The sequence below is a fragment of the Phodopus roborovskii genome, unplaced genomic scaffold (assembly GCF_943737965.1).
Source record: "Phodopus roborovskii unplaced genomic scaffold, PHOROB, whole genome shotgun sequence".
Classification (NCBI taxonomy): Eukaryota; Metazoa; Chordata; class Mammalia; order Rodentia; family Cricetidae; genus Phodopus; species Phodopus roborovskii.
In genome coordinates, this window is record NW_026126611.1 from 964,299 (window position 1) to 987,798 (window position 23,500).

The 23,500-nt window shown below is 45.3% G+C and overlaps 1 protein-coding gene across 5 annotated transcripts in view; it reads right to left on the bottom strand.

Moving 5' to 3' along the window:
* Nucleotides 1-23,500, bottom strand: part of Fam120b (family with sequence similarity 120B) — a 417,663-nt gene that overhangs the window by 373,475 nt on the left and 20,688 nt on the right. Inside the window, exons 8-10 of one of the 5 annotated variants that reach the window (XM_051206097.1) lie at nucleotides 23,119-23,211; nucleotides 18,050-18,101; nucleotides 16,363-17,945 (exon numbers count right to left, since the gene is read on the bottom strand). In XM_051206097.1, coding sequence (XP_051062054.1) covers nucleotides 18,061-18,101; nucleotides 23,119-23,211 — 134 coding nt within the window. In that variant the 3' untranslated portion in view covers nucleotides 16,363-17,945; nucleotides 18,050-18,060. Of the gene's footprint in view, nucleotides 1-16,362; nucleotides 17,949-18,048; nucleotides 18,102-23,118; nucleotides 23,212-23,500 lie in introns of those variants that run through there. The other 4 variants (XM_051206096.1, XM_051206098.1, XM_051206101.1 and 1 more) reach the window with 4 other exon arrangements.

Consider the following 23,500-nt stretch of genomic DNA (forward strand, 5'->3'; position numbering starts at 1 on the left):
AAGATAAGTTCTTATGATTTACTGAATCTCAGGGTTGTCTAATTACAATGTCTTCCCTTTTTATTTCTGATCTTACTAATTTAGGTCTGCTGTCTGTAGTTTTGTTTGTTTGTTTTGGTTTGTTTTTCAAGACAGGGTTTTTCTGTATTGCTTTGGAGTCTGTCCTGGAACTAGCTCTGTAGATCAGGCTGGCTTTGAACTCACAGAGATCTGCCTGCCTGTTTCCCAAGTGCTGGGATTAAAGGCGTGTGCCACCACAGTCCGGCTCTTGTTTATTTAAAGAAACAACTCTTTATTTCACTGATTCTTTATTTTGTTTTTGTTATTTCTATCCATGAATTTCTGTCCTTAAGTATTTCTCCTCATCTAACGATTTTGAGTTTGGATTGTTCTAATTTTTCCAAAGCTTTTAAAGCTGTATCATTTTCTTTTCTCTTTTTTTCTTTAAATGTGGGTACTTAGAGCTATACACTTTCCTCTTAGGACTGCTATTAGCTCTTGAGTGGCTCCTTGGAGCTTATGAATCATCTTTGGAAAATATTTCTTTCATAAGAGGGAAATATTTATGATATGGAATGTGGGCTTGCTGTCTGTAAGTCTGAGTATTTGGTGAACACAGCTGATTTGAACTCTGGGATCCACTGTAACCTCAAGCAGACCCATTATCTGACTCCTGCTTTGAGACGTGCTACAAAGTTGGCTGACGTCTCTAGTGGCAACCAAGTCTTAGGCTGTCAAGAATGCCAGACTCCACGTCACTCTCCCAGAGGCCACCAGATGGCATTGTGGATTTGGCAATGATGCCCCCAGTTTGCTGCTATCATCCCCAGGATTAAGTTTAGTTTCTGTGGTAGGCAGGTAGGTAGCTCGGGGGTGAATCTTGTTCTTTGTTAACTTGGAAAAGGATGTTTTGTGGATATATTTATATTTGTGGATATTTTAATCTCAGTTCACCCACATATTAAAGTGCAAAGGACAGAAGAAAATAAACTCTACAAAACTGGTGATAACTGTACTGAAGGCATGGTAGGTGTGTGTTTGTTCTGGAAGGGAGAGAGAAGGAGGAGGAGAATTTTTTGGAGCCATGCACTTTTTTTTTTTTTTATGATGGGGTTGCACTATGTATACAGCCTTTGCTGGCCTGCAATTTGCTATATATACTGATTTCAAACTCACAGATATCTTCCTGCCTCTTCCTCCTAAATTCTGGGATTAAAGGCATATACCATCATGCCTAGTGTTTTTTAATTTTTTTTTAGTTTAGATTTTAATTATTTCAAATGATTTTTTTCTACATTCTTAACTCTCATATTGGTATTTGTATCTGCTTTTTAGAATGTATTATTGAGCATTAATTGTAATATGTAGAAGGCAAGGACATTACTGCTCTGTGGTAGACTTACCTATTTTTCACCTCATTTAGAATATTAGGAACAAGTGCATCTGCAGATTGCCAAACATGGGCTAGCTCCACCTGTCAACCGTTACCAGCCTGATCTCCAGGCCCTTGGGAATATAGTCCCTGGAATTTTCTCAAACCATGGCAATGCCTACAGAGGACTTGCCAGCATTTTGCACCTAGATTTCAGGCTGGGCTCAAAAGTTTTAAACTTAGTGAAACATCCCCCTAGAAACTGTACTTTCTTTGTAAAACTCCCCAGTAGGAATGCTTCCTGTTTGCAGAAGACTCCAGGAACCTGTGTGACCCAGAGGAAAGAGGATAGGAACAGGTCCCGGACAGTGGTTGTGAAGTAGAGCCATGTGATTACAACAGAAGTTTCCAGAGGCTCTGAAAAGCATGTGAACTGCAAACACTTTTGATGTGATGTTTCTGTCCTACTCTGTTTAGAATTTGTGCAGCTGTGAGGTGTTGGCGTACACCTTTAAGGCCAGCACTCAGGAGGCAGAGACAGGCAGATCTCTGAGTTTGAGGCCAGCCTGGTCTACAGAGTGAGTTTCAGGACAGTCAAAGCTGTTATACAGAGAAACCCTGTGGAGAGAGAGAGTATGTTGTGCATATATACATAAAGCCCATAGGTATTTGTGCTATCTTTCCTCTGGTTCTTTTATCATGTAATGTGATGTAAATTGAAATAGTATCAATGGTTTTTTTTTATCATATTTAACTTATGTTAAATGTTATTTAACTAAGTGTTCCTCAAGGGATACCAATACCTATTCCAAAAATATATAAGTGTTTTCCATCATACTTGATGTAGTTATAGTATGTTGGGTGGTACTATGACCTGGTTGCTTTCATTTGGAAATTAATATATAAATATCACCCATACTCTCAAGTTTTTCGCACTTACTGGTTATGATGGCTAGGGTTTTTTTTTTTTTTCCTTTTGGACGTGGATACTGGGAACAATACTTGTGCCCTCTGCAAGGAAGTTTGTGCTCTTGACTGCTAATCCGCCTCTCTGGTAAAATGATGGTCACTGCTAACTGTCATCTTGGCACAACCTAAAGTGGCGGAAGAGTCTTAATGAGGAATTGTCGCTCAGTTTGGTCTTTGAGTGTGTCTGTGGAGACCTTACCTCGGCTGCCGTAGTTGATACGAGAAGACCTGTTCCGAAAGTAGGTAGCATTGCCCCTTTGGTTTTGGTGCTGCACTGTGTAAGAGTAGAGAAAATTAGGCGTGCCTTCTGCATACGTGCAGCCGTTTCTCTCTGCTCCGTTTAAAAAACTTAAAATTCAAAAGCTTTAGGTTTACTTGTTTGTCCTGTGGGTCAGGAGGCTTGTGTGGCAGTCAGAGAACTTACAGGAGTAGATTCTTTCCTCTTACTATGTGGGTCCCAGGGGTGGAATTAAGACATTGGGCTTGGCAGCAGGCACCTTTACCTGCTGAGCTACTTGCAAGTCCTCCCTCTGTTCTTGACGTATGTGATGGGTTAGCTGCTTTAGCTTCCTGCCACCTGACTTGTCCTCAGTGATGGACTATACCCTGGAATTGTGAGTTAAGTCCTTTCTCTTACAAGCTGCCTTTTGTCAGAGTACTTTATCTCAGCGACAGAAATGAAACTATACCTTTGGTCCAATAACCATTTCCTCGGGCTTGCAATTCCTTTCACAGTTTAGCGTGGTTTTCTGTTCTCTCTGTCAGTGGGCTCTTCAGTCACGGATTTTTTTTTTCTGGTGGGGGGCAGCAGTCATGGTGTGCAGCCCATGGTCTCCTCACCACCTCTGCCATTATCTTTATTCCGACTATTTCTGGAGGAGCCAGTGACAGCTGTAGGCTACATTTAACTCACACAGCTGAGGCTCACATCGTGCGCTTTACCTGGTACCAATAGCAGCAGCAGGGTCAAAGTGACTGGAGCATCCCTGGGAGGCTCCGGCGGTCCAGGTTTCTCTTTTAGAAACTTGAGAGTCAAACTATGTGTAGCAGCAACTCTTGTATCCTTGTTGCCTGGCTAGCTCCCTGCCCGTGGCTCAGATCCCCGATGGCCTTAAAAGGAGAGGACTTGAGACATGTCACACGGAGTCAGGATGCTGCACAAGCTTCTGGAAACACAACAAGGTGGGCTTAGGAGCCTGGAAGAGCCCGAGGTGTTAAGATGCGAAGCTAGAACACACGAGCCAAGAAAACTGGTGTTGAGCCCATTGCTGGCTGTCTTGGCTAGAACCTTGTCTCCAGACTTGTGGTCACCAAGGCCAGGGTCTGAAGTGGCTGTGGGAGTTACCTGGAAGTGATTATTTATTTATTTATTTTTTAAAAGTCATTTAGAAGTCAAAGCAGAAGTTTTCACAACCAAGCCAGAGAGTTGTAGCTGGAACAAGACAGAGTCACTTGGAATCATTACTTTAGTAACTAGCAATACATCATTCGAAAAGTTCTGGCAAATTATTTGACAGCCACCACAGGATCCAGCCTGGGGTTGAATCAGATCATTTACTCAGTGGGAAAAGTTTCCAGGGGCCAGATGGAAGTGCTTTCATCTCACAGCTACCTGCTCAAAACAGCTGCTGTACCCGCTCTTACTAAGGTGAACACAGCTCAATGAGAAAAGTTGAGGGAAATCACTTGTCTGAGGAATTCCATGTTTTCCATTCCAGCTCCTGAATTAGTTTTGTTTGTTTGTTTTTTTTTTCATACTGTGACTTCCCACCACATTCTCCTCTCTATTAATTATTGTCCTGATGCTCTCTGGTAAGGAAGCTCTCACCCCAGCCCCAGCTGCAAGCTCTGCCAGGTCTGTGGCTGGGAAAACAAAGTGTGGAGTACTGTGGGACCTATAAGACTCCCACACCCCACCAGGAGCACTCTGAGGGAAAACAGGATTGCTGTAGATCAGCCCTCCCCCAAACCATCTTATTTCATCTCCTTACCCACCTGGTGGTGGCTACCCAGCCCTTCTCCCTTCTCTTTCCCCAGCTGGGCTCTCCACACCTGGGCATTTGTGAGTTCCTTAGGGCTGGGAGAGAGCAGAGCTACTGTTTGATCTCATCCACAGGGCCATTTGTAAGCAGAGGGAAAGGGAGGAGGTGGTGCAGCTCTACTTGTCAGGCAAGTGTGAATGGTTTAATTTTATCAAACCCTTGAATTCGCAAAGGAGCTTGAAGTTCAGGTGGGACCCTGGGAATGTTCCTGGAAGAGCTGGGCAGGGAAAGAAACCTAAGAGCTGGGTCCAGGAGAGGACCCGTATGTGCAAGAGGTTCTGGGATGCTTCAAAAATGCACCGCTCACTCCCACAGACTTGCTTTGAGTTTCCCTGCAGAATGGGTAAATTTAGTGTTTATTATGACTTCCTGCTCCTATTTGGCAGTCCCAGAAAGATGGATTTCTGGCTCTCTTTGGAGCACACAATCAGACAGTGGGTTGAGCATCCTGGAAGCCAGGGAGGGCTTTTTTGACCCATGTGGCTGTTGCTGGTCTGGATTCCTCTGCGGATAATATTTGAAGTATAAGAGTGGTGGGGGTTGGGGTGGAGGGGGTAGGAGGTTGAGGGGATGGGGGTGGAGAATGGATACTGCCTCCTATCAAGAAGTATGTTCTTTTTGTTTGTTTGTTTTTTCAAGACAGGGTTTCTCTGTGTAACAGTCCTGGCTGTCCTGAAAGTCATTTTGTAGACCAGGCTGGCCTCGAACGCACTGAGATCCACCTGCCCCTGTCTCCCAAGTGCTTGGATTAAAGGTGTGTGCCAACACCACCTGGCTCAAGGAGTATGTTCTATCAGAGAAATAACTGTGTCTGCACAGAACATTCTAGGCGAACACTTGCTCCATGGGTTCATATTAATACCACTCCCCTCTGTTTATCTCCCCCATAGAGCAACTCCAAAATAGCTCTGCCCATTACAAACGCAGGTGTCTCTCTGGGCAACATGCTTTCTGGTCTGTCTGAAGAGCAGGAACTCTAGAACATGCAGCCTTCTAGCCCTGCCCACCACACCCTGCTGGGCTATATCAGTGAAGACCTTCTCAAGCAACTGTAAGGTCCTAGAAGTCCTAAGGTTAGGCAATGCATGCTGTTTGTTTAGACATGAACAGGACACAGATCCTACATAGCCCTTCCCACTTACAACAGATATTTCCTTTCAAATCTGCATGCTCCTGTCTCAAGGGTAAACTTAGCTCCAAAGGCTGCCATTGTAGACCCAGGCTCCAAGTCACTACTGCTTTAGGAAGTTCTAGCAGACCCAGAACTTATTTCAACACGAGATGATGGGAAAGAAACCATTGCCTTTCAGACCTGAGAGGCCACTTGCCTGCCCATTTCCTTTGCCTCATGGACACCCAGCCTTTGGGCTGCCAACCAAACATCACACTTGGCCTATGCCTTTGTCAGTTTTTACTAGAGCCATAAAATTTTTCTTAAAAGGGTCCCAGGTATCTCCACTCCCCAAAGCCACATTACTGCCCGGTCCAGGGGGACAAGGCCCTGTTAGAGTCAGATTCCTTCTCTCTATTTCCACCAACCCTCAGCTAAGTCCCTGGAAGCAGTTGCTCTCCATTAAAATTATGAAAGAACTGGTCTGCAATTAATTTCAAATTACTTAGGTTTTGGTGGATACTGGAGCCAAGTTTATCACATTGCATAGCAACCCAAAAAGCACTTGGGGCAATGTGGATGGATATGGAGATAAAACAGTAAAGGTAAAAACGAACAAGCTTTGGACATTTCTCCCACCACAAAGTATACAGTGTTCATTTCTCCATTGCGGAAGAGCATCCTGGGAGTGGATGTATCGCTAGAGTACACCTTGGATGCTTTTGAGGAGAGAATTTTTTCTGCTGAGGGCTTGAACTGTGAAGGTAGTGGTTGAACAAAATGGTAGCCTGTAAAATTGCTTGCCCTGAGTAGGGTGGTGAATATCAAACAGCAGAGTCTGCCTAGAAGCTATGATCAAACCATTCAAGAAATAGAAAAGGTGGAGATTATTTGTCCAGCCAAAGGTCCTTTCAAAATCCCAATATGGTTTTTGAAGAAGCCATGTGTCTCTTGGGGAATAATCAGAGATTACAGAGAGTTCAATAGGGTAGTATTGGGGAGGGGGTCTTTCCATGCTTGATTAGATTCTAACAGCACATTTTTTAAAAAGTATTCCCTGAGCTGCTGCACATCAAGACCAATTTTCAATTACTTGAAATAGCCAATGGTAGATCTTCAGAATCCTACTCCACATTACCTTCACAGTCCTACTATTTGTCATGGGGCAGTGGCCCGAGATCTTGCTTTATGTTCTTACAACCCTGTGTGAAGAGGTTTCATTGCATAGGTAACACAATACTAACCTCTGCGTGGTTTTACAGAATTTAAAAAGTATCTAAAAGACACAGCTTTACCAAAAGGAATGGGGATGGGAGATCAATCCACACAAGGTTCAAGAGCCACGCACAGCTGTAAAAGTCTTGGGAGTCTTATGGTTTTGTAAGACATGTATGACACCCGAGAAAGTTATTGAAAAATATAACAGCCTTTGCCCATAAATGTAAAGCAGCTTCAGATACTCACGGTTTCCTGGGGTGGGTAGATTTTCATACTACAACTTGCCCACGTTGCTAATCCTCCTCTTTAAAACTAGATAAACAGGAGTGCCATGTAGGACTGAAACAAAAAATAAGCAGCTTTAGAGCAGGCTCAGATCCTGATGTAACAGGCAGGTGCCCCTCAGTGTTAGAAGTCACAAGAAACTCAGATGACTGTCTACACCTAAGGCTATGGCAAAAACACCTGAGCAAACAGTTCCAATAGGATTTTTGTCTAAGTCATGGCAAAAGGAAGAACCTCCATATACAGGGCAATATCATTGGTGTCCTTTATTTCGGGTGGTGAGATGTCTGAACACAGGTAATGACTCCAAGCCGGATGACTTAAATTCAGTTTCTAGAATCCATATGGGGAAAGAGAGAACCAACTCTCAGAAGTTGTCCTTTGACCTCCACATGCAAGACACACACACACACATACACCACAAATGTAAAAAGTAATAAAAATTTTTAGAGAAGAAAATAGCTTCTAAATTTTGTAAGAAAAATGAGGCAAAAATAGCCATCAAATGGGAAAAAGGAATATCAAGTTAGAAAAATGAGATGTTTTAGTAAAGAGGGTTAAAGAGAACACCTTTAGATTTAGAAAGAAGATTTTAGATGAAAATTTCATCCTAAATAGAAATAAAAATGAAGCGTGGACAAGGCCAAAAAGCTTAAGCATGTTACAAAAAGATCTATGTAAATTACAAAAGTATTATGGAAGATAAAACGTAACAAAGCCGGTATTCATATGGTTGTGTTTGCTATAACTAGGGACTGTTGCTTCACGGAGCTTGTCCTGAAATGACTTTTATCTGAGTCAAAGTTCCAAGAGATGAAAGAACTTTCCGGGTTGCTGTGAGCAACACTGCGGAGCTGCACATCCGTGCTCATCACCACCACTACCACTTGCATCAAGAAAAACAAGTTCTCTGGTGGCCTTCAAATCACGGATGGTGTGTGGACGGAATAAGGACACTGTCACAGCTATCTGTTTGCCATGGCCAGCAGTTTTGGCTGGCCCAGAGCTGCTGACAGGAGACATTACTTCCTGGTTCCGAAAGTCTTCACCCAACCCACTTTTTTTCCCCCCCTGAAAAACACTTGAGAAATGACAGATAATCTCATTACACGGGCCCAGTTACACACTCAATCTGGGCCCTGGCTGGTGTCCTGCATCCTTTTCTACCCTGGGTGCTTCCAACAGCAGCAGGAAGGAGGGAAGGAGCATGAGACAGAAGTTAGTGCTCTGCCAGGAGATGAGAGTTTCAGGAGAGTAAGACAAAAAAGGCCGGAGGCGAGGAAGGGCGGAATGACGAAGTATGGGGTGGGTTAGATAGGACCTCTCCTCCCCAAGGGCCAAGCACAAGCTCTGAGAAAGGGCAGGGCCAGGTAGAACCCCCACTAATGTCCAGCTGAGTTTGAATCTTAGATAAGCAACAACAGCAACAAAAAACTTAGGACAAGCATGTCTCAGACACTGTATTTAGATATGTACAATGAAGATGATTATTTTTTTTTCTTTAACTGCTGGATACCCTACTGGTTTGTTTGTTTGTTTTGGTTTGGTTTATGCTTTGGAATCCCTAGCACCTTTAGTGGGTGGCTATGGCACAGGGGTAGAGTGAGGACCCAACCCACACGGTGACACTTGTGTGTGGAGGCGGGTATAGTGGGTGACACCCTATGTGTTTGTAGGGTTCTGTGTGTGGCTGTCATTCTTGGAAGCGTTTTATGGTGTTCTTAGTGGATCCTGTGGCAGTTATTTCCAAGTTTTGCTTCTGAGAGGGATCATGATCTTCAGAAGAGGCTCCTAGGCTCAGGCATTATGAGGATGGGTCTGAAGTGGATCAGTGTGCCAGGTGGTGGTGGCGCACGCCTTTAATCCCAGCACTTGTGAGGCAGAAGCAGGCAGGTCTCTGTGAGTTTGAGTCCAGCCTGGTCTATAGAGCAAGGTCCAGGACAGCCAGGGATACACAGAGAAACTGTCTCTGGAGGGGTGGGGGGTAACAGTGCAGCTGATTGGGCCCAGAGAGTGGCACCACCAGCCTGTGAGAACCAAACACGGGACCGAGGGTGTGGCTAGAGGGTGTGGCCAAGCAAAGAACATGGGGTCAGGGAAGAGGTGGCCCCTGCTCCTCAGAACTAGGTGTGAGAATAGCTAAGGGGGGTGGTGTGAAGGAACAGATACACTTCAAAGCCACCAGCAGCCACTCAGATACTGCACAATGTCTCCCCCCCCCCCATCTTCATCACCAGGCCACTGCTGCCAGGGCATAGGAGTTTCTGTTGCACCAAAGCAGGCTGGAATTCCCACCGGATGGCTCTCTAATCTCTGCCTTCTGTAAAAGCCCCTGGCTGACCAGGGACACCGCCTTCCTTTCTCAGCATGTTCTTAATCTTTGGAACTTTCACAGGAAATCTTTTTTTTTTTTTTTTTTTTTTTGCCAAGAGAGAGGGGCCAGAACAGGTGGAATTAGGCAAAAATAGACCAATGGTCCTCTCTTTGATTTGCACCTAAGCTTGCCTTTTACTCACAAAAGCCATGTGAGCTTGAAGAAGATTCAAACAATAATTTTAAAACCCTCACCTGATAGGGATGCCAACACATTTGCCCATTATGATGAAGCATTAAAGTGTGGTCTCTGTGGTCATAGCTCCCTTTTCAAATGGCTTCCATGTGCCCTAGGGCCCTACATGATGGCCAGTTTGCTCCCAGACTGAGCGATGGCAGAAGAAAATAGACTTGAGATTTTTGTGACGCTGGATCCCCAAACTTCTCATGAAAAGAACAGAGCCCAGTCTGACCCTGGCCTTGTGCTAAGGTGCCTGTCCTGTGCTGGAATGGCAGCCGTGTGAATGGGAGCAGCTTGTTAAAAGGCGTGATTCCCTTTCCCTGACCCTTGCCAGAGACCTGGAACTCCCCCTGGGACCATGGCAGAGCCCCCTTCCACCATCCAAACTAAGCAAGAGATGTTTCTCAGGACTGATGGTTGTTCATAGCAGCTTGTTTGTCTCCCCTCACACCAGCTCCAACAGGGTAGGGGAGGACAGATGCCGTATCATGAGACAGAGCTGGAGTGGAAGACTGACGCTCCACAGACACCAGCTTTTGAGATGGATTCTGTGTTGGAGCCAGGCCCAATGAGCCCTGGGAAAGAGAGACAGATCCTCGCTTTGGATTCATCAGCCGCACCTCCAGCTGTGCCTGAGTGGGGGCCGGCAGTGGGTGGGATGCTGGGAAGAGCAGACAGGAATGCCTAGGGAAGCTCTTCACAGCCCACCCTGGAACCTCCCCCCCCATGCACACATACTTCTCCAGCCTGTCCCCCTTTGCCTGGCCTTTCAGCTCACACTTCCCTCCAGCCTGCCCCCTTCCCCTCTGCCTCCCCTAGCCCCATTCCAGAGCACAGATAAAAGTGGAACCTGAGGAGCAAATGTTTGTGGTGTTGCGCCAATCAAGGGTCCCATCTCCAAGGTAACGGGCACACTTCACAGCCCTGCGAACAGATGGTCAGTGAGCAACAGGCAGCATATGTTCCTGTGAGCCCTGACACAGGCGCAGATGGAGGGTGTGGGCCTGGGACATAACCTGACATTTCCTTCTCTCCCTTCTCATTGGGGTGCATTGTCAGAGGGCACCGACTGAAATTAGTGTTCTGGGGGCTGCTGTGTGGTTTACTAACACCACAGTGCAGCTTCAGTTTTTCTGAACCGGAGGCCGCATCAGTAGCCACGGGAATCACCCAGCCTCGTTTAACAGCTGTTGCCTTGCCTGTCTGCATTTTCAGCTTCCAGTTTATATGGCTCCTCACAGCAGAAGCCACACTTTTGCCTTTATGAATGGGATCAAAGGAGAGATAACGGTGTCCTGAGAGGCAGCAAGAACTTAAAAGTTGGAAATGCGTTTTCATACTTGCTGAGTTCTGACCTCAGTTTCCTGCGGCTTGGATATTCTCTGTGCTTGGATTGACCTTCACAAAAGCCACATGAGATGTCAAATATTGCTGCTCTCCACCATCCTGAACATGGGATGTATTCAAGGGGTCTTGATGAAGAGTCAGTAATACAGGCTATCTCAGTAATAGCTGTGTCTGTTAATCCCACAAGGATACATCTCTGGGTTCCCATAGCCACCAGCCAGCCAGCCAGCTCTAAAAGGGCCATGTGGACACAGAGCCTACATGTATCCAGCAGGGTGGGTAAAGGGTTGGGCATGGAATCAGCAGCCACCAGAGACTCACAAATGTAGTGTCTGCTGGTCCCTGGACCCAAAAGTGCTCAGTGGACAGAGTCCCCATGACTTCATTCTGTCCCTGGCCTATTGCAACAAAATTGACTAGATTCATGAATTCCCTGCTCTTTTGAAACCAATACCTACCTATATGACTTGTTTTCTGGTGATCCTGGTATATTAGTTAGGGTCACTCTTGCTATGATGAAACACCATGACCAAAAGCAACTTGGGGATAAAAGGGTTCATTTGTCTTACATATCCTGAATCACTGTCCCTTGAGGGAAACCAAGACAGGACTTGAACCAGGTGGGACCTGGAGGCAGGAGCTGAAGCAGAAGCCAGAGGGGAATGCTGTCTACTGGCTTGTTCAGCTTGCTTCCTTATAGAACCCAGGACCAACAGCCCCGGGGTGGCCCCACCCACACCAATCACTGACTACAGGCTTGCCTATAGTCTGCTCTTATAGAGGCATTTTCTCAATTGAGGTTCCATACTCTCAGATGACTCTAGTTTGTGTCAAGTTGACATAAGAGACTGGCCAGAATACATAGGCAATATCCACTGTCTCCTGCCCACTGCAGGGGTGTCCATAATAGACGGCTACTTGAGCAGGGCTCTGACTGATAGGCTGCTAATATGCCTTTAGCTTTCTGCTCTACACACAATAGAAGGAGCTCGCACAAAGAAGCTATCAGGAGGTAGACCGAGGGGGGCTCGGTAATTCTTTCGATGCAAATCACATGAAAAGGCAGGAATAAAGTTTCTGTGTCAGTTGAGATAGCACCCTCCCCCAGCACCACCCCCAATGCCAATATTGGGGATTGAACTCAGGGCCTTGTGTAAACTGGGGGCAAGTACTCTGCCTCTTTTTTGAGACATGGTTTAACTAAGTTCCCTAGGCTGGTCTTGAACTCCCTCCATAGCAGAAGACTTGGAATCCTTCTGCTTCAGTGTGTGTGTGTGTGTGTGTGTGTGTGTGTGTGTGTGTGTGTGTGTGTTAATATTTTTGAGGCGAATGGCCCAGGTTGGCCTTTAATTCACATCAGTTCTCCTGCCTCAGATGCCTAAACTGGGGTCATAGGCACGAGCCATCACACTTGGCTTTCTTCTTGACAATGAAGGTTTCACAGCTAAACATTTCCTCAGCACCACCATCACTGCATTTCCTAAGTTTTGTTCAATTACATTTCCATTTATATCCTCTTCTAGTCGTTTAATACCATGGCCTTTTCCTGAGACTTCTAGTTTTCCTTACGTTACTCATTTCTAGCTTCATTTCGCTGTGGCTGGAGAAGATACTTTACACATATATCTTTTGAATCTATTAAGACTCATTTTATGCTGCAGAGATGGCTCAGTGGTTAAGAGCACTGCCTGCTTTTCCAGAGGACACAGGTTCAAGTCCCAGCACCCACAAGGCTGTTCAAAACCGCATGTAATTCCAGTCTTAGGAGATCTGATGCTGTCTTCTGGTCTCTGTGGACACCAGATGTACATACAGACAAAACACAAAAATAAAACTTTACTAAAAAAAAGGGGGGGGGGAGACTCATTTTACTGGACATGGTAATATGTATCTGTAACTCTATTAAGGAGGCTGAGGAAGAAGGACTAAGTTTGACTGGCCTTTGGCCTCAAAAATAAACGAAAATTCTCATTCTAGAGCCTCACAAAATGGTCTGTCTGTATCCTCACTTCTGCCAATATTTTTAGCGTGAGGTTTTGATTCCCTTATCATTTCCTCTTATGTATATTCTACGGCTAATTTATCTGGTTTCTGTAGGTTTCTTATCATCCCAGGCTGGGAGTTGGTGGCACATGCCTTTAATCCCAGCACCCAGGAGGCAGAGGTAGGCGTATCTCTATGAGTTCGAGTGCAGCGTGGTCTACAGAGCAAGTTCCAGGACCGGCTCCAAAGCTACAGAGAAACCCTGTCTCAAGAAACAAACCAAACCAAACAAAAACAAAAGCAATACATTCATCGTCCCAAACTCGTAACATACAGTCTGAATCTGCCACAGATCATTTCCTCACACACCTTACAGTCAGTAACAGAGTGCATTTGTCTTTCAAAACATATGGGAAAAGCAGAGTTGCGAGTCAAAATTATAATACATTTAGCTTTTTAACTGCCCGTGCAGTTACCTTTCCTGGAGATCTATTGTGGTGATATCTTACCTGTACGGATAAAGCGTGACTGAAGGTCAGAGAGTGGAGCCTGCAGCTAGCTAACCATAGAGGTCTGGAGGTCTGTACAGACAGACAGGAAGTGAGGTAGCTGGGTGGAAAAAGGATATAAGCAGCGGGGAAACAGGAAATTGTTCTGTCTGCTGAGACGCCAAGGAGGTAAGGCGTGCTGTGGCTTGCTCTTTTTTCTCTCTGATTTCTCAGCATTTTCCTCTACGTCTGACTCCGGGTTTTTATTATTTACATCATTTAAGAACTTCACTTATGGTCTCTCTCTATATTTTTTCAATTGGTTTTGGTACTGCCTGGTATCCTTTCATTTCAATCCCAGGGACTTCCTTTTTCATTTCTTCTTTGTAAAAATTCTAAGCTGCGGTCGGTCGGAGGAGTGGAACTCCGATGGGTCATAGCCATAGCCGCTCCGTCCTGATCCAATCCCGGGATGGAGAAAGGTCCAGGGCCCCGGGAGAGGGATTGCAGAAGGAACCACTCAGGATCCCCACACCGAAGATGCTCCAGGTCTCCGAGGAGACGTAGATCCACATCTTCCCATTCTCGACTGAAAGAAAGACGAGATGAGGAGAAGAAAGGAACTACACAAACAGAGAGCAAAGAACGTCAGATTACCGAGGAAGAAATAGAAACGATGCAATTAATGCGATTTGCCTCCTTTGACTTGAGTTGGATGGCTCTGTAAATGCCTACTCCATAAATGTGTCTCAGAAGAGGAAGTACAGGCAGTACATGAACCGAAAAGGCGGATTCAACAGACCCCTGGATTTTATTGCATGAGACTTGAGGTGTTGGAGGATTTCCTCCCCCTTCATCTGGGTCACAGAGTATTTTATATTTTGTATTTAATAACACCTCAAAACAGGATCTTGGTTCTTCCTTCTTATAAAGTAAAAGTCTTATTTATGACGCCCAGTGTACTTAATTTCATCAGGAGGTAGGAGACACTTTTTAAGGTGGTGATCCTGCGGTGGTTGCAGCCTGTTTGGTTCCTGTGAACCTGTGAGTGCTTTCTTTTCGGATGCCTGTTATGAGTTCTTAAAAACTGGAAGTAACTTAGGTGTGACAGTATTTCTACCCGTTTAAAAAGAATTTTTTTTTTTTAAAAGCTGCTTACCGTTTATTATAACGTGTATTTGTGAGTGCGCCGAGGTGGAAATCTGAAGAAAACTCATCTTTGCCTTCTCCATCCACTGTAGGTGTAGGGATCTATCTACCTTTGGGCCTCAGGCTTTGTAATGTTGCCTTTACCTGCTGAGAGATTTCACCGGCCCTCATTTTTTGCGTTTCCTATAAGACAGATGTAATGGTAAGTGAGTCTAGTTTATACTTATTGGAAATACCTTAGACCTCATCCTTACTTTAGTTAGATAGGTTTGCCTGATAAAGAATTCTTCTTTTGCATTCAGTTTTTTTTTTTTTTTTTAAGAATTTATTTACGTGTATGTGCACCACGTAAAGGAAGTACCCGTGGAGGGCAGATCCCCTTAGAACTGAAGTTACAGGTCATGATGAGCCATCTCTCCAGTGTCTCGTTTGCATTTTGAATAATATAAATGTGTCTTCTATTTTCCAAGGCTTCCAAAAACAAAACAAAACAAAACAAAACAGTGATAATCCTGGGAGTCTCTCCAGCCCCTAATTAATTTCTACCCAAAGGTGTTGTTCCTTTAACCCTTGTGTGAGTTATTTAAGCTAGCCTCTGTGCCCGGCTCTCAGGAAACAGGGACAGCAGTTGCCACACAGCACTCCATTCGGAGGGGCAGGGTGTTGTCATTTGGCTCTGGCAGCCTGAATCAGAAATGCACACAGGGCAGTCATTGGCTAAGCAATTGAAATAAGTGGGGATTGACCGCAACGCATCAGTAGAGCTTACCTTAGTGGCCAGCTTCAACATATATGCGAGTAGGATTGTGACTGAGCTGGAGTTATGGACTCCCCGTGAGTGCTTCCTGGTTTATTTTCTGTGACATCCCATCCATTCCATGAGTTTTAAATGCAGTACCTTTATTGGTATTTCTAAGTAAATTTGCAAGTCATTTCCTCAATAAATATTTTAGAATGGTGGGTTGATATGGGCCTGATTCATAGTTAGGGTCTGTGAACTGTCCACATGTGTTCAAAGGGAATAAAAACCAAAAGGCATTTATTGCTCAGACTGTCATTATTTCTGTTGTGCTTGAACTGTTGCTTTCTAAAATAATTGTGCTGGTATTACCTATCTTTCCATTTTACTTGTACTTTGGAACTGATCCCGGCTTTCTTGTTTTCTAGTTCATATCGCACCTTACATACATGTTAGCATATATTTCTAAAAGTATTGACTGATAATAAAAATATTGTTTCCATCCCACTCAGAAGTAAGTACTCATCCCTTTCCACGTAACAGTCCAGCGTTGTGGTCCCTGTTCTTCTGTCGCCTTACTGTTATAAACTGCAGAGTAATACCTGCCCGTACGTGAAAGAAATCACTTAATTCTTTGCCCTGTGTTCCATGGGATGAAGCACTCATTCTAGCAGAGTATACCCTTGAAAATGATATATGGGTCAGTTTTCTTGATTTCTGAAAATGTGTTATTGTTCATAGTTTAGGAACACTGACTCTGAGATTCTAGGCTCGACGTTACTTTTCTATAAAGAAAAAAAAAAAAAAAAAAAAAAAAAGAAAGAGGTGGCGTGCCTACCTAAAAAGGTGACTGAGGGATATAACTGAGGCCTCAGGACTCACAGGGCTGTTTGGGCAATAGAATAGGACCTTGTCTTTAAAAAACCAAAAAAGAAAAGTGAAGTTTGAGTAAAAACAAACAAACAAACACATCTTTATTTTAAGTTGATATGTAGAAATTCTACCACAAGACTTGACTGGAAAACAACATAAGAAGGTATTCTCATTGGCAAAGCTCTGCACACTGGTATTTTAAATGAAATAACTATCCCACCAACACAATGGCTTATTTAAGCTTGTGAATGACACATTTTATTGACAAGTCAGAATACAGAGTCTGTGAAGGAAAACAGCCTTCACAGAAATAATAGTTTCAATCTAAGAGATCAGAAACTTACTTCAAAGTTACACAAATAAACCACAAAGAAACAACTTCTTGAGGCAGCAATGTTTCAAAGTAGCAAAAATGAGGACAGGAAGTGGGGTCAGGGAAATAACTGGAAGATCAGAAAAGCCAGTTTCAAATCTAGACATTAAAGCCATAGCAGCTACAAGACTTGCAGACACAGTATACACAAGTCCTTTAGAAGCAGAAAAAGCTGAGCAAACAAAAACTGTTCAAATATGGGCGCTACATACCTTTCTGGTAACTAGGAATTTCAAGGTGAGACCTACCCAAGAGCTCTGTACAGCATGCTTGGGCCAGTGGTCTGGGTGGTTGTCAGAATGAAGGTGAAAATGAGCAGTTTTAGAAGCTTACTAAAATTCAGAGACAGAAGCACTGGTAAGATGTATCTCCCCAGGGGTCAGGAGTGCTTGCATCTCCCAAGGGAACCAAGTGTCCCCAAAGATACAGCATGGCTGTAAGGATCCTGGGCACAGTGACTCTCATTCTCCAGTGGAGACAGGTAATAACTTCAGAGGTTAGAGAGGACCTTACTTCTAAGCTTCTTTACCAAAATTTTACCTTACTTCTTTATTTCATCTTTGTGAGTATTTTGCCTGCATGTATGTCTGTGCATCATTTGGGTACCTGGAGCCCACAGAGGCCAGAAGACCCTTTAGGTCCCCTGGAACTGGAGTTACAGAGAGTTGTGAGCTATCAGGTGCGTGCTGGGAATCACACCTGGGTTCTCTGGAAGAGTGGCCTTTTCTTAACTGCTGAGCCATTTCACCTCTGAGCAGGACCAAGTTTCCCACATGCAAGGAAGAATTGCTAGGATTTGTAATGAAAAAGTAATTTCTGACGGATTGTGTGGCTATTAGGCACCATGTGTGATGGTCTGAAAGAGAATGACCCGCACAAGCTAGTATGTTTGAATGCTTGGTGGAAAGGATTAGGTGTGGCCGTGCTGGAGGAGGCGTGGCCATGGGGGTGGGCTTTGATTCCCATTTGGCAAGTCCTCATTGGCCTGCCTGCCACCCTGCTCCCCGACAAGATGGTCGTGGGCTCTGCCCTCTGGAACCTTGAGCCCCAAATTAAATACGTCCTTTCATAAGTTCCTTTGGTCATGGAGTCTTTTCACAGTAAAGGGAATAATTAAGACTCCATGATTTCAAAGACTAATGATTTGGGAAACCATTTCCACAATTTAATAATAAGAAATCATATGAGGGAATTCAAGTCCTGCTAAGATCAGGGAGCACATGTGATTCTAGTGATGAGTGTTTTTGGGTCATGGGGTTAGGAGCAACCTCTGAAACCAAACCAATGGACACTCCTTACAGTCTATGTGGGAGAAAGAAACCTCTGAAAAGTAATTCTTCCTTCATTTAACTGTGGTTCTAGTTGCCATCTCCTCACTGGTGAGTCTGGGTGACATCACTCTAACAGAGGGCAGAGTCTGGGCACTGCATTCTCTTCCCACACTTCTGGAAGAAGCAAACACATCTTGAATTAAGTTGGTGGACCCCAGTGGCTATAAGGACAGAGCATCCACTGATTCATTTTAAGATGCCGGTGAGGATTTTACCTGCGAGACATCTAGTATCTTCTCCACTGGTCGTGCTCATACTGTCTGCCTCCTGCACCAAACAAACGAAAAACCAAAGTAAGACGAGTTGTCTCCAGACACTAACTCAAGGAAGTGGTACAGGTCTAAATATTCACAAAGACAGTGCTGACTTGTACTGGAAGACAGAACATTTTTCATTTGTGACCACCTGTCATTAAATTTCATTCTATAATTATTCCATTAAAGTGGAAGCAATTAATTAGGAGGTAGTGCTATTAGTAGAAGGAAACTGTCAAAATTGTTTCTCTTGGTGCCAGTTCTAACCATCTGTGGGACATCTAGATGTTTATTACTGCTAATGACTTTGGAAATGGAAATTCATATGCAGATGGCTCTTAGAGGACTTCCTGCCAAGCACAGAAAAAGCCACGTGTGGCTTTTCCAGGGCTGAGCACACAAGCCCCCCAACCCCACAGTGTAGCTGGCCACTTCCTGCCTCTGACAGACATGGGGTGTTGGGAAGGGACTTGGAGCAGAGATAGCCTTGAAAATTGGCAGTTTCTACATCTTAAGGAGGACACTGTTTGGTTGGGCATGGTGGTACTCAGGACTCAGAGGCAGGTGGATCTCTGTGAGTTCCAGGCTAGATAATGCCACATAGTGAGACTCTTTCTCAACAACAACACACTTTTCTGTAAGTCTTGTTCTTGGCTTCCTTCGGTACCTGAAAGCAATGACTTTAACATGCCCTGCCTAATGACCCCTGAAGTGTGAAGGTGATAGCCCTAACAGGTGTCCATCCTTGTCATCTCTGCTTCTACTCCTGTAGTCTCCTAGTGTGCAGGCCTCTCTCACTCACCATGAGAAGGGGCAAAGTGAAGAAGCTCATCTAACTTTACAGCTCCTTAATGGAATTTAACACATTTCTCCTCTCCAGCCGCGCTGAATAATAGCAAGAGAGAGGCCAAACTTCAACTCTGGTAGCCATTTGGTCACAGGGGGGCTGGGATGGGCCCCAGACTTTGATGATGACTACCTCTGGGATGCACCCCACCCCTATCTGCCAGTCCCTGCAGCGACCGTGAGAACTCAGTTCCCACAGGACCCGCATTTACGCATTTAGGTCCAGATTCTGAAAATGTGTCAAACATGCTAAAACTGAACACTGCCATTTTGAACTTAAAGCATTTGTGAGTCTTTTCTATCGTGAAGACTTTTGTCTATTTTTTTCTAATCTTGAAATATAACAACTCTCTACTTTATGTGTTGAAGAAATAAAAAAGCAGTTAAGACAGGAAAAAAAAAAAAAAACTCACTACAAGTGGCAAGGTGTAAAAGGAGTACTATCCTTGCTTGCAGACTGCCCCTAGCTGCTTCCAGAGTCACTGCCAGCCACTCAGCTTGATACCAACCCAGCACTAGGCCACTCTAATTGGCCTTTTGGCCGCAGGTCCCTAGAACTTTTCCTAGCTCAACCTTCACAGTCAAGACCACGATTATGTTTCCACTATAACTCACCCTGATACAGTAGAGCTGTTCTTCAAAGTCCCAAGTCTCAAACCAGGGCACAATGCCTACATAGTTGTTAGGCTTTAACTAGAATGACCGGTATCATGTTTCTGTTTACAAGTGACCATAACAATGGGGTAAATGGGCTTCTCTGGTCTTACTTAATGCTAGATAAGATACATGCCATTTAAGACTCCCAGGCTGTGATGGCACACACCTTTAATCCCAGCTCCTGGGAGGAAGAGGCAGGTGGATCTCCATGAGTTCGAGGACAGCCTGGTCTACTGAAAGTTCCAGGATAGGCTCCAAAGCTACAGAGAAACCTTGTCTGGGGGGTGAGGGTGTGGGTGGGGTGGTGGGGGGGTGTGGGTGGGAACTCCCAATGTGTCAAGTTCGGCGTGGCCTCGTAGGTGAAAGATAGAAGCCAAGTCCTAGACCTTTCCAGCCTGGATGAGCAGTGAATCAGTCAGTTGGGTAAGGAGATTTACACTGCTGCCTATTCACTCAGTGGTCAGGACTAACTGTCCGGGGCCTCATGTGCCACCAGGGCTCACAAATCCGTTAACAGTGGTGATAACCTCACACTGTCCTTTTCTGGGTCGGAAGAAATGCTTATTGCTTTTGATTATCTGGTCTTTTCTTTGTATATGAAAACACAGGTTCAAGATATGTATATCAGAGATGAGATATCATAAGATTGGTGGCTATGGGTGTACATATGGATTTAGAGCTGAAACACGGGGGCATTTCCTATTCATTGAGTCCAACAAGAGTAAGGCATTTGTCCCCATCATTGCAGAATCATCCAACGCCCGAAGAGCACGCATGCACAGTAAAACACTGCAGGGGTGCACAGTCAGGGTACACACAGCCCAGACTTTGTCTCGAGTGCCAGAGCTCCCAGAAGGGAGGCCACTGCTGGACTGCATAACTGTGGCCCAGGGTGCAGGCAGAGGCCGGGAAGAGCGGGCACGTACAGTGCTGGGGACCTAAGAGCTCAGGGAGGATCAAGTCCTCAAGGGGCAAAAGGTCCAGAAGCAGCGTCTGTCTTACCAGGCCGGGCCACAGCTGAGACCACCTGGGTCGAAAGACCAGGAAACAGGAGATGCCTGGCATACAAGGAACCATAAAGGCTGTGGCTGCTGTCCTGAGCTCGTCACTGTCCTGGGGACAAGTGACGACCCGGCGGCTCACCACTGTAGCTCTGGTCCTACAACTCTGCCCTCTCTTGACCCACGGTTTCCTCCACCTCCTCAGGTCTGGGCCCAGCAGGTGGCTACAACCACTGTCTCACTAGCCTTCAGTCTCATTGTCCTAAAACTGTGTCTACTCTACACGTGGCTAAAGGCCTCTAGACTCATTCATGGCACTGGCCACATGTGTGGGACGCGTTCTGGTGCCATGAAGATCGCTGTCACGGTGCTGGGACGTACAGATACCATGCTGTCTCTGGGATATTGGAAATGCTGCTCAGGGGTGTGGATTCTAGGGTGGACATCTCTCTGGCAGAGGCCTGGGACTCAGAAAGGATCTCTCCTGGGGAGTCACTCCACTGTTTCCATCTATGCGAGGACATGCTCAGTACTCTGTGCTAAAAGAATGTGAAGAAATCAACACCCCCTGTGCAACAACAACCCAAGGAAGAATTGATCCCCTAGCATATCTGAAAAACAGCCCCGTAACTTCTGCCATTGCAGAGAATAATTCAATTCTGGTGACATTCTTCTTGGACAGGACTCTGTGGATTTAGACAGCTCTTTGCAGGGCTTACAGTTTTAGTAGATTTTCTTGCTTTATTTTTGAAGTACAGCTATAGTAAGGACAATCTGTCAGGGAAAGCAAAGGCACTCTTGTGGTGAGGAAATGCAGCTGCTACTGTGTTAAGAGCTGCAGGCGAGGTTACTAAGGCCCAGGCTTCCCAGAGAAGACCTATGGCACCTCTGTAAATAGCCCCTTACCACCTTTCCTTCTCACCTGCAGGAGCTGTACTCATTCACCAACCATGCAGGAATCAAAGACTCACAGCACCGTAGAGCTATAGGGACACAGGCTTATTGATGTAGCTGCCTGACAGAGAACAAGGAGCCAGGACAGTCACCTGAGACAGCCTGAGTGTGGAGATTTGACAGTACTGGAGGTGCTCTCCTATAGCTGGTGAGGGTGCTAGCCTCCCCAGGGAACTACAACCTCCAGTTGCCCACATCTATGTAGTTGTCATCTGGCCTAGCATCAAGAGTCTGCACATGGGAATGGGAATGGGGCAATGGCAAGCCAAAGAGGACAAAAAAGGACAAAAGGAAGGCATCAACTTCCTTGGTGGGCCCAGGTAAGGTAGGCTGCTGCTGCTGTCAGGGAGAGGCAGGCTGAGGGAGCAGGGGTCTGCAGAGGAAGAACTATCAGTGGAGAGCAGCTGCCTCAAGGAAGAACCATTAGCTCTTCCCTCAGCACAGCAAACACAAAGGGCCAAAGACCCAAGGGCATTAGCCTGGTTTCCAGCCAGGGGCCCTGTGTCAGGACCCAGGCTGCTTAAACATTTCCAGGGTGGGACATGCAGATAGCTACACCTAGACCCTATCTAACCCAAGTGGATAAAGCCATTACCAGTGTCACAGTCAGCTTTACAAAGAAGGCCTATAGGTTTTCATTAGTTTTAGTGGTCTTTGGCCTTGAGAGACATCTACCTAGTCAGACCTCTGACTCTCCCTTGCCATTATTATGGACAAACATCTATCTGGGTCAGCTCAGGGTCATGGGCCGGCTGGTAGTGGGGCAGGGAACCCTGGACCCAGGCTATGGTGGAGAGCTCCAGGGGAACTTCAGCAGAAGGCAGTCAGTGTCAGGAGTGGTGGAGTACTCTGTGTACGTTCAGCTAGTTCAAGGAAAGCCCAAAGTCATCCTAAGTCTACTTGGTGGTGCTCCTCTTTCTCCCGGGGGTTAACCTTTCAAAGATGCCCACCAGGAACTGGATTATCCTAAACTATATAGCAGCTTCAAAGTTTGCTCAATACCCACACTTGAGGACCTAAGCCTTGACACTGTACATGTGTGCTGTCTACAGCCTGGGGAGAGCCCTTCCTCAGAGCATCATAGCAATGGCCTGAGCCTGCTGCACACAGGACTGCTGAAAGTCCCACTATATAGAGGTTCTCTATATAGTTGAGTGGAAATAATTGCATATCAAATTAAGTATAGTGTGACTATGAATACACCCATATGACATAAGATGCATTTCTAACATTATAAATGTAATCCACGACATGAAAGATAGCCGGACACTTCTACTTGAGCCCTCTATTAGCAACCTTTAGAAAAGCCTTTGAGTAAATTATAAAAACTGAGCATTCATGAGATGAATGAATTGGTAGAAAATAAAGCAGACATATCACCATCAAGCAAGATTATTGTCACTTGTCTCTATTCCGTTAAACAAAGGATTAGGTATGCCAACACACTGGTATGTCTTCTAATTGCAAATGCACAACTTGTTTTCAAACACAGGAAACAGGTTTCAGCACAAACACAGCATAAAGGAATGCGGCGCCTATGAGCAGTTGATGGCTGGTGTGGGAGCCTCTTACCTGAACCCTGATCTCTCCATGGCTGCCCTTGCCCAGGATGGCCATGTGTGGAGCCTGTCCTGTGGGAGCTGGAGCCCTGTCTCCCCAGCCTCCCTGTGGGAACATGGTCAACACATCAGCACACCATCACTCTTTTGTCTCACACTTAATAGTGTAGTTAGTGATACCAGGCTAGTAAACCTTCAGTGTGCTCACAGCAGCAGAATGGGACAAGGGCTGCAGACAAAGGCCTCAGAAGAGGTGCAGGCAATCTGTGCAGAAGCCAAATGGTAGATTGTGACCAGTACTAAGAATTATCTCACCATGTGTCTTTAAAATGGAGTCTTGTTGCTTACCCAGACTGTGCTCCAGAGGCAACAATTGCAAAAGCTATTTTCCCCAA